Source organism: Berghia stephanieae, chromosome 4 (genome assembly GCF_034508935.2).
Source record: "Berghia stephanieae isolate SIO BIC M18660-M18661 chromosome 4, UCSD_Bste_1.3, whole genome shotgun sequence".
Lineage (NCBI taxonomy): Eukaryota > Metazoa > Mollusca > Gastropoda > Nudibranchia > Aeolidiidae > Berghia > Berghia stephanieae.
The window spans coordinates 48,359,922-48,369,037 of record NC_088363.1 but is presented as its reverse complement, the minus strand read 5'-3'; the positions used below and the strand labels follow the sequence as shown (position 1 = coordinate 48,369,037).

Genomic DNA, 9,116 nt, shown 5'->3' with positions numbered 1-9,116 from the left:
AATAATAATAATAATAATAATAATAATAATAATAATAATAATAATAATAATAATAATAATAATGGGAACTATAGTTAAAGCGCCCAGTCCGCTCAATGGCAGCTCTAGGCCCTTGTTACACTACGGCAAAAATAAGTATCGATCTACATGCATCTTTTATACAAATATATATATATATATATATATATTGAATCGTGTTGGATACAAGCAACAACACACAACATACCAAACTCATGTAACATACAGTCCTGACGATGGCTGAAAAGGTCTGAAACATGGATGTAGACTGACTCCAACATTGTGGTAAATATTAAAATTATATATATATATATATATATATATATATATATATATATATATATATATATATATATATATATATATATATATATATATATATATATATATATATATATATATATATATATATATATATATATATATATATATAAATCCTGAATAAAAATCTAATTATCAAAAATCAGAAAATCAGTATGAAGACTTTTCATCGATATAAAATATATTTTTAATTTATCGTATAAATTTAAATTAAAAAATCAAATTGAGCTTTTATATAGCGCAATATCCACTTAACGTGCTCAAAGCGCTTTACAAGGGGTCCCTGGTCAACAGCAACATTTAACATGTAGGACGAGACATGACGCCTGTTAGGCGATATTACAATTTTTCGGACAAAGACAACGCTGTTAACGGCCAGGTACTCATTTTACACCTGAGTACGGTGAGAGAATGTGAGTAAAGAGTCTTTTCCAAGGACTCAACTATGCGTCGAGCGAGGCTCGAACCCAGGACCTTCCGATCCGAAAGCGAGTGTCATACCACTAGACCACATAGCCGCACTACTTAGTAACTAACAAACAAAACAAACAACAACAAAAAAATCCCAACAATTGTGGCCCGGTGTGTCAAAGCGGTTGGGGCATGTCTGTCGCAGACCTGATGAAACACTGATAAGGAAGGCTCTGCGATGGATACCCCAAAGCAGGCCCGGAGAGGATTGAGTGAGTGAGTCTCAAAGCGATGTTATGTCGGGATGAGCTAGCTAGGTCCTGGAAATTGAATTTACATACAAATTTACATGTCCTGCAGTATTAAGTAATAGAATCCGCTTCAGAGAACTGAAACAAATCTGAACGTCCAAAAAAAAAAAAAAAGAAGAAAATTGTCACTTTCGTCACAAGAACCTCGCAAACATATTTAAACATGTTTCTGTTCTCATGTGCGCTGGCAGCGGCATATTAAAAGGAAGTTTTTCAAAATGAGTTGTTTTGTTACTAATACTAATACTAAATATTAAAAACGTACTATACATCAACTCAAAAATACAATTTCATTAACACATAATCAAATAGATATTATATAAAATTTTGTGGATCAGCTTATGCTCGAGGCTGGATACTCTTTTACACCCGAGTCAAGTGGAAGTCTACCTCATGAGACCAGCTGTAGATTTTCATAATAAAAGCATCACATGAAATACGTTTTTAACGCATTTTTCAAGTGTTCTCCGATGTCAGATCAGGGCCACTGGGAGTTTTGGAGGGGAAATAGCCATGACATACTCAAGGCAAAAATTGAGATTAGGTTATTTCCCTTAATTTTAGATAAAACCAGAACTCGCTTAAACATGATACTAAAATACCTATGCATCAGGAAGAACCTGCTTCCCAAATATAAAAATGGGCCAATGTGTCTCGGGTCTGTCAGGCAGTCAGTCCCAGAATGCACGGATTACCAGTGGAGTATGTACCTGTGACATGATGAAGTGTCAAACTGTTTAATTAAGGAAAGAACTCCTTTCAAGAATGGTATTGGCTAGTTAAACTTTAAATTCAATTTTGTTGTCTAGTTCCTCCTGACATCACTAGATGGGTGTGGAAAGAGTTTTGACGTGTATGTGTGTGTGTGTGTGGTGTTTGTCTTTTTTCAGTTGCCACAATTATAATATACAAGAAAGCTTTCATTTGCTGCACTGCGGCTGATGCCTGGGTTATTCCAGTCTTCCCTTGGAATAGACACTAAAGTCAAATTTCTACTTGGGGATGAATAAAGGGAATTTTTTATTTTATTCATTTTATTTTGCAAACTATATATAACTGGAAAAAACTCAATCAAACTAACAACACATGATTTATATTCATACAAATTGACTGTACAAGTACAAAAACCAAGTTTTAAACATCTATGACCTCAGTAACAAAACGCTCAACTCTAAAACTAAACTATTGTGTGGCTATAAGGTCTTGTGGTATGACACTCGCTTTCAGATTGGAAGGTCCTGAGTTTGAGCCTCGTTCTGTGCATAGTTGAGTCTTTGAAAAAGGCTCTTTACTCACATTCCCTCACCGTTCTCAGGTGTAAAATGAGTACCTCGCCGATAACAGCATTGTCTCTGTCCGAAAATTGTAATATCGCCTATGAGGCATCATGTCCCGTCCTAGTAAATGTTGCCGTTCGCCAGGGACCCCTTGTAAAGTGCTTTGAGCACGTTTAGTGGATATTGTGATATGTAAAAGCTCAATTTTTAAATTATTTTTTTAAAAAGACTACACAGTTTTCTAACTTTAGGCCAAGATCACTCTTCAACCAATGGCACCCCGTATCAATAAAAATTGGGCAAAACCCGATCTGCCAACCCTCCCAATTTGATTGGGGAAATTACCGATCTGATTGCCCTGTCTCCTAACTCCCGTTTACCAGACAGATTTTCCCTGATAAAAGCTTCACATTTTCATTATTTTAAAAAGGGAATTTTAATAAAGATGGTAAATGGCAGCGATTGAGAAATATAGTAATATTATCTAATCGTCATGGCAATATTTGATATCATAATATAGTATATGGTGCCTCATTACCAGAGAGAATTTCCCTGATAAGAGCTTCATATTTTCTTTTTTTCAAAAAGGAAATATTAATAATCATGGTAAATGACAGCAATTGAGAAATATAGTAATATTATCTAATCACAATGGCAATGTTTGATATTATTTATTATAACATGGTAGATGGTGCCTCATTTCAACAATTCATTTGACTTGAATCTGATAATAGCAAAAGGATTACATCATCTTATATGAATAGAATACTTAAGTGAAAAAACAACATATTTTTTTGTTTAAAAACAAAACAAAACAAAAACAAAGCAAAAACAAACTACGTAACAAAAAAAACAAAAAGAAAGAACCACAAAAAACAAAAAACAACACATTATACTCTACACTGTAAATTATTATTATCTCTTATATTTGCCCATTGAATTTGTTATTATTTGTCAGTGTGGTAGGCTCAGGTTTGACTTGGTAATCTAAAATTCCCAATTTGGCATCTTGAAAAGTTGGCAGGTTTGGTAAAACTATCCAATGAAAATGCTACATTTTGACAGATTATAAGACAAAACTGTTTATGTCCATTGAACTTGAACTGTATTTTCGTCATTAGTTTTATAAATCTTTTGCCGCTATGAAGTCTTGTGGTATGACACGCGCCTTCAGACTGGAAGCGCATCGTTGATACCTTGGAGAAGGCTCTTTAATTACATTCTCTCACTGTGCTCAGAGGTAAAATGAGTGCCGACGTTGTCTCTGTCTGAAAAAAAAATTACATCACCTAGCAGACGTCATTTCTCATTAGCTGTTGAGCGCTTTTAATGGATATTAGCGATATAAATGCTAGTTTTTTATGCATTGTTGGATTTTCCTGCGTTTTTGACCAGAGCCAATAATATCAGTCCCAGTTAAAACTACCTAGTCACAATAATAATAATAATAATAATAATAATAATAATAATAATAATAATAATAATAATAATAATAATAATATATGATTCCTGTTGTTGGAATCATAGGTACTATCATTCCTTCATGTTGTATTGAAACATTGAAAGAGTTACCTCCCCTCCACACTTTTGCTCAAGCTTGAGATTGAGATATTATGTTTGAGTGAACAGATGCAGAAACAAATACAGTAACAGTGACAATGTCAGACTATAGGGGCCTCTTCAATTAAATGCATATCTGCCCACTTGAAAATTTCAAAATCAGTAACTACGCAAAATTCATCAATAATAAATGGTAAAATTTCAGTCAAACAAACAAAAAAAAGTTACATGCAACCTTTTGTACTTAAAATATACTTTGTTGTTGATTTCGAGTTATTGATTGACTTACCTATCACTATCATATGCGTGGAACTGAGAAGTCACTAAAATGTTGCATGCTCTATATTCTGCTCACCACTAATCTGATATCCTTTTCATATCTTATAAGGGAATTTTTTTCTCCTTAAAACTTGGGGGAAAAAAAATATTTTCTTTAGCACTGCCTGTCAAATTGCTGTGAAATCAAAATCTGTAATTTTTCTTCCATTTCCGGGAGTCGGTTATTTTCATCAACTTCTTGTAACAATTATGGATGATCTGTAAAAGTAGGCGGGTATGCAAATATAGTCACAGTGATAAAGCAGGCTTAAAGGGCTTCTTCAATCAAACGTGTATTTTATAATATAAGATTCTTAAACTCCTGAGCCTGAAATTTTGAACAAGTTGCCAATCATCCGACAAAACCTTCAGAGGACTCCGATTAGGAACGAGTTTGAAACGTTATACCAATACCCCTCAAATGACCTCCCCTTATTCCTAACAGAATGCATTTTGATAAGGAATTTCTTTATCAAAATGTATTCTCTTTTACAATTAGTTCTCGATTTTAAAGATTGAACTTAAGTTATATATCGAGATCCCATGCATCATGATCTTCGTCATAGTCATCACCAATTTGAAACAAGGAAAGCTTATTCTCACCACCTAGCCTATTCCTTTGTGATAAAAAGTTGTTGATACTACCGATATCTGCACTACGAATCTTGCGTTGTCCACCTTGCGGGTCATTGCCACCATTTCTTTCATTTTTAGTTTTAGAACTTTCTGTACCTTTTGATTCCTTGTTGAAATGGGAAAATGCCCGGTCCCTTGTAATATCATTGTTAATGTTCCAATTTTGCTGAAATATTTTAATCGAACATGAACTTTCCTTGTGGTTTTCATTTACATCATTGTCATTATCTTCATTACTATCATCAATATAATGGGAATTTTTCTCTTTGACAAATGTATCCCACGTGTCAAATAAAACAGGCACATGGCAATGTTTATCTGATCCTGGAGAAGAGGATAGTTTCACAGTACTATTAGAGGCATCGTTTGTAAAAATTTGTTGAAAAGCATTACTGTCATCAGAATTATCATCACTATCATCTTCATTATCATTATCTGTTATAAATGTAGTCCATTTTGAAGATGTGCTCATCGGTATTGCGCTTGACTTGCTTGACAGATTAGATTTGTTTCTTTCAGTGCCTGAAGTTGTTACCACAGAAAAGGTGGTGTGACTGTCAGATTCAGTGTTAGTTTTTGAAAAATTCTCCTGTTTAAAATTGTATCGTTTATCATTATTGCCATTGTAGGATTGAATGCATGGACTTTTTCCTGCTCTATCATTGGGAGTTGATGTAAAATCTGCTGCAGATGCTTGACAGTTAATCAACGATTTTGATGACAAACTGGAAATTTCTGGTCTGTTCTGGGAATTAACATCGCTGAAACCTTGATTCAGCGAATTTCGAGTTGAGGTGGAAAATCTATTTTGCTTCCAACTTGACTTAAATCGATTATTTGTTGAGTAGGATCCAGAATTTCTTTCTGAAGATATGTTGCTTGATAGACAATATTCATCATCACTGTCATCATTATCACCATTATCATCTTCATACTTGGCAGATTTCTTCCATTTTGACCTGAAATATAAAGCAGTTGCAACGTCAGTCATGAATTTAGTAGATGTGAATTTTTTTTTCTTATGAAACAAGCACCTAAACGTAAAGATTAAAATTCTTCCAATACAATTATTGCAGTCTTAATCAATGTAGATTAATCTGTTGACATTAAATTTTGCTTTATTCTTACCCAATGGGAAATCTGTCTTTAGGGTCTATTCCAAAGGAAGACTGGAATAACCCAGTCATCAGCCGCAATGCAGCACTACAAAATGAGATAGGGCAAGATGACTTGCTCATGGTCACACAGCGAGGTGGGTGGTCCAACTCGGTAACTTTCGGGTATGAAGCAAAGACCATACCACTGAGCTATGCTGGACATGCTATGTCAAAGATGTCGTGTGACAACGTATTTTAGTAACAATAATTAAATTGTTAAACATATTCTATCAAATAATCTTCTCTTGTTCTTCTTCTTTGTCGTCTTTTATTTCTACTTTTTATTGTTCACTATCCTCATCTTCCATTTCCACTCAGCAAAGTCTTAAACATGACCCACCATCTCAAAATGGTATTATGTCATACCATTATAAGTGAATTTAGAATTAAAATATTACAAATTGCGAACGTTAGGTTGTTTCCAGTGTAAGAAATGTTTTTTATTCTCCCCTATAACGAAGAAAAATTAACCTCGAGTGTCATATTTATGGCTATAAATTCAGTTTCCAGCACCCAGTACATCTCAACAAAATACTGCTTTGAGACAGTGGGTCACCAATTCCTGTAATACCTGCTCTCATTGTGCATTTTCCTTTTATTTCTCCAAGCTTGTTTCCTTTCATTGTGATAAGAAGACCAGTCTGTGGTAACACGGATGCCTTCCTCGATTACTTCATGATTACCAAAATAAGCACCACCTTTAGTTTTAGGATTGGCTTCTTGTGCCTCCTCTTCATTTTCATCTACAGCATCTTTGTCCAAGAAAGTCTCCCAGTGACTCGTTTTCTTCTGAGATAAATATATTAAAGAATATAATAATAAATTGGTTCATGTACAGTGAAATCCTGATAAAGCCAACACAGCCGGACTAGAAATATTGGTTGACTTTAAAAAAGATTTACTTTATCCGTTATCAATGGAACACAGATAAAGAGTAGAAAATTTGGGACCAACAAGAGGGATTGACTTTAACTTTAAACAGAAGTTGCCCTTAAAAGTGTTGGCTTTATGCAGATTCCACTGTATGGGAAAAATTCTAATTTACAAATATTCACTTAATATGAGCAATGGAAACTGATTTAATTGTAAAGAATATAGCCTAGAGATGTAAAATATATGAATATTATACAATGGAGCAAAAACCAAGAATAACAATCAGAGGCCATCACTTTCAAAATTTTGTGGTAGGTGAATATCTTTTCTAATTGAGAGAGTTCTATCCTGGTCCACTTATGCAGTCATTCCTATCCCCTTATCTCGTATGTCTCACCTTGTTACTTTATGTCTTTGCTATAGAATGAGTCCTATATCATTTTACCTGGCCTCTTTTGCTGAAAAGAAGGCAGTCAGTCGGTTGTGTCTTTTTGTGGGAGATTTTTTTTTTTAATTTATATTTACAAATATTTTTATGAGCATTTTATATAGCACATTTCCACAAATTTACCATGCCATTATAAATATGAAACTTTTAGTAATGAAATGTGACTTGGAAGCTCTCAGCACTTTTTTTGATGAAGTTCCAATATAACTGAGTTTGAGTAGTACTTTTAAGTGATCTCGGACTAGGCTCACAAGAAGATGGATCTATCATCTCTCATTTCTCTATGCAATATCCCTTGCCTCACTTTTCCTTGGGTGAGGTGTATTAAAATATTTTTTTTTAATTATGCCTTTTGCGCCACGACATCATAAGATATCGTCGCCTAGGCATTCCACGAAGGAATATAGATAACTCATCAAACAAGATGTCTGATGTCAACAGGAATCACCCATGTTGTCCAAGTGAGCAAATTGGGGGTTATTAATCATGCTCAAGGAAAAAAAACGAAAGTGCCTGAAGCGGGGCTCAAACCCGGATCATCCGGGTCACAGTGCAATGCCTTAACCACTCGGCCTCTTCGCCCCCCGGTGAGGTGTATAGTTCGGATAATATGGTAAACATGAAAATAACATAATGAAAGAAGAAGAAGAGAGAGAAGAAAAGGAATCATTCTTAAAAAGTAAAAGCCTTTTTACCCTTTCACTTGTATTTTTACTCAGTTTGTATTGTAACAGATAAATAAAATGTTTGGTTTGACACTTGCACATTGCACTACTCATAGTCAATTGAGTTACAATGGTCTACGTACCCAAAATTGTGTAAAAAGACTTTTGTAATTTTAATTTATGTTAGATCAACACCTGTTCTGGGAAAGACTGCATTTGATCACCATCTTCAGAATGGTAGGAATTTGAAGCTGAGGAAGTATGACCGTCAAGGGCTGAGGTTAGGCTAGTGTCTTCTACAGTAGAATTTATTTCCATCCTCAAAGTATTCAACCTTTGAACATGTCTACGACAGTCTGCTCCAGTGCCTCGGCCATATTCCTGGCAAAAAGAACAAATAATAAAGTTTTATAATACTGTTGGATTTAAATGGGCTTGTTAAATTGATAAAAATACTAAGACTACCTGATTTATACGAGGAAGACCAGGAGAAGGAGGAGACGGCGATTAAGTTACAGTAAAGTAACATGCCGAATTTATATATAGGGTATTGAGTATTGAATTGATACAATATATTGCAATCCTTTTTTTTTTTTAAGTCTTAACAAATACAAAGGATGGTGTTAAGCTAAATTGACTAGAATTATATGGATGTTATATTACTGTTCACACGAAGGCTAAACGTTATATTATATATATATATATATATATATAATATATATATATATATATATATATATATATATATATATATATATATATATATATCTAGGCTAGGGTCTGCTACCTAGAACTGCAGTTGAGATTCAGAGTCAGAGTCCGTTTACCTTCAATACTGACTGTTTTTCACCGCATAATTTACACTTCCATTTCGGGGACTTAGTGACTTGCAAGACTTGGAAGGTTTGGCATTGTACACAACGAAGAACACGGAATTCCACCATTTTGTCGCTTTTATTTTTTTTCGTAATCAGATGAATTCGATCTAATAGGCAACCCTAAATGTCAGATTATCTTCTTACTTCTTAGCAACAGAAAATCACAAATCGCGGGCAATGGGGGGGGTTGGTTTCCGGTAATTTTCTAAGAAATCGGTAACCGTCCAGAGAGAAAATCAAAAG

At 34.2% G+C, this 9,116-nt stretch overlaps 1 protein-coding gene across 2 annotated transcripts; it reads right to left on the bottom strand.

Moving 5' to 3' along the window:
- Positions 1-514: 514 nt before the first annotated feature.
- On the bottom strand, positions 515-9,102 carry LOC144970735 (uncharacterized). 2 transcript variants are annotated; one of them, XM_078910693.1, is made up of 4 exons: positions 8,823-9,102; positions 8,191-8,376; positions 6,581-6,798; positions 515-5,811 (listed from the first exon to the last, which is right to left on the bottom strand). In XM_078910693.1, the coding sequence occupies exons 1-4, from the start codon at positions 8,937-8,939 to the stop codon at positions 4,743-4,745; spliced, it is 1,590 nt and encodes a 529-aa protein (XP_078766819.1). In that variant the 5' UTR covers positions 8,940-9,102; the 3' UTR covers positions 515-4,742. The 2 variants fall into 2 exon arrangements, with proteins under 2 accessions (XP_078766819.1, XP_078766821.1); XM_078910695.1 differs by having other exon boundaries at positions 6,581-6,795.
- Between the last annotated feature and the right edge of the window lie 14 nt (positions 9,103-9,116).

What these genes read in the sequence shown, in the direction of transcription:
- LOC144970735 (XM_078910693.1), bottom strand. Translation starts at nt 8,939, where the DNA reads ATGGTGGAATTCCGTGTTCTTCGTTGTGTACAATGCCAAACCTTCCAA. An exon ending in AAAAACAGTCAGTATTGAAG is followed by an intron (nt 8,377 to 8,822) that starts GTAAACGGACTC and finishes TCTTTTTGCCAG; the next exon opens with GAATATGGCCGAGGCACTGG. An exon ending in TGCAGTCTTTCCCAGAACAG is followed by an intron (nt 6,799 to 8,190) that starts GTGTTGATCTAA and finishes TATTTATCTCAG; the next exon opens with AAGAAAACGAGTCACTGGGA.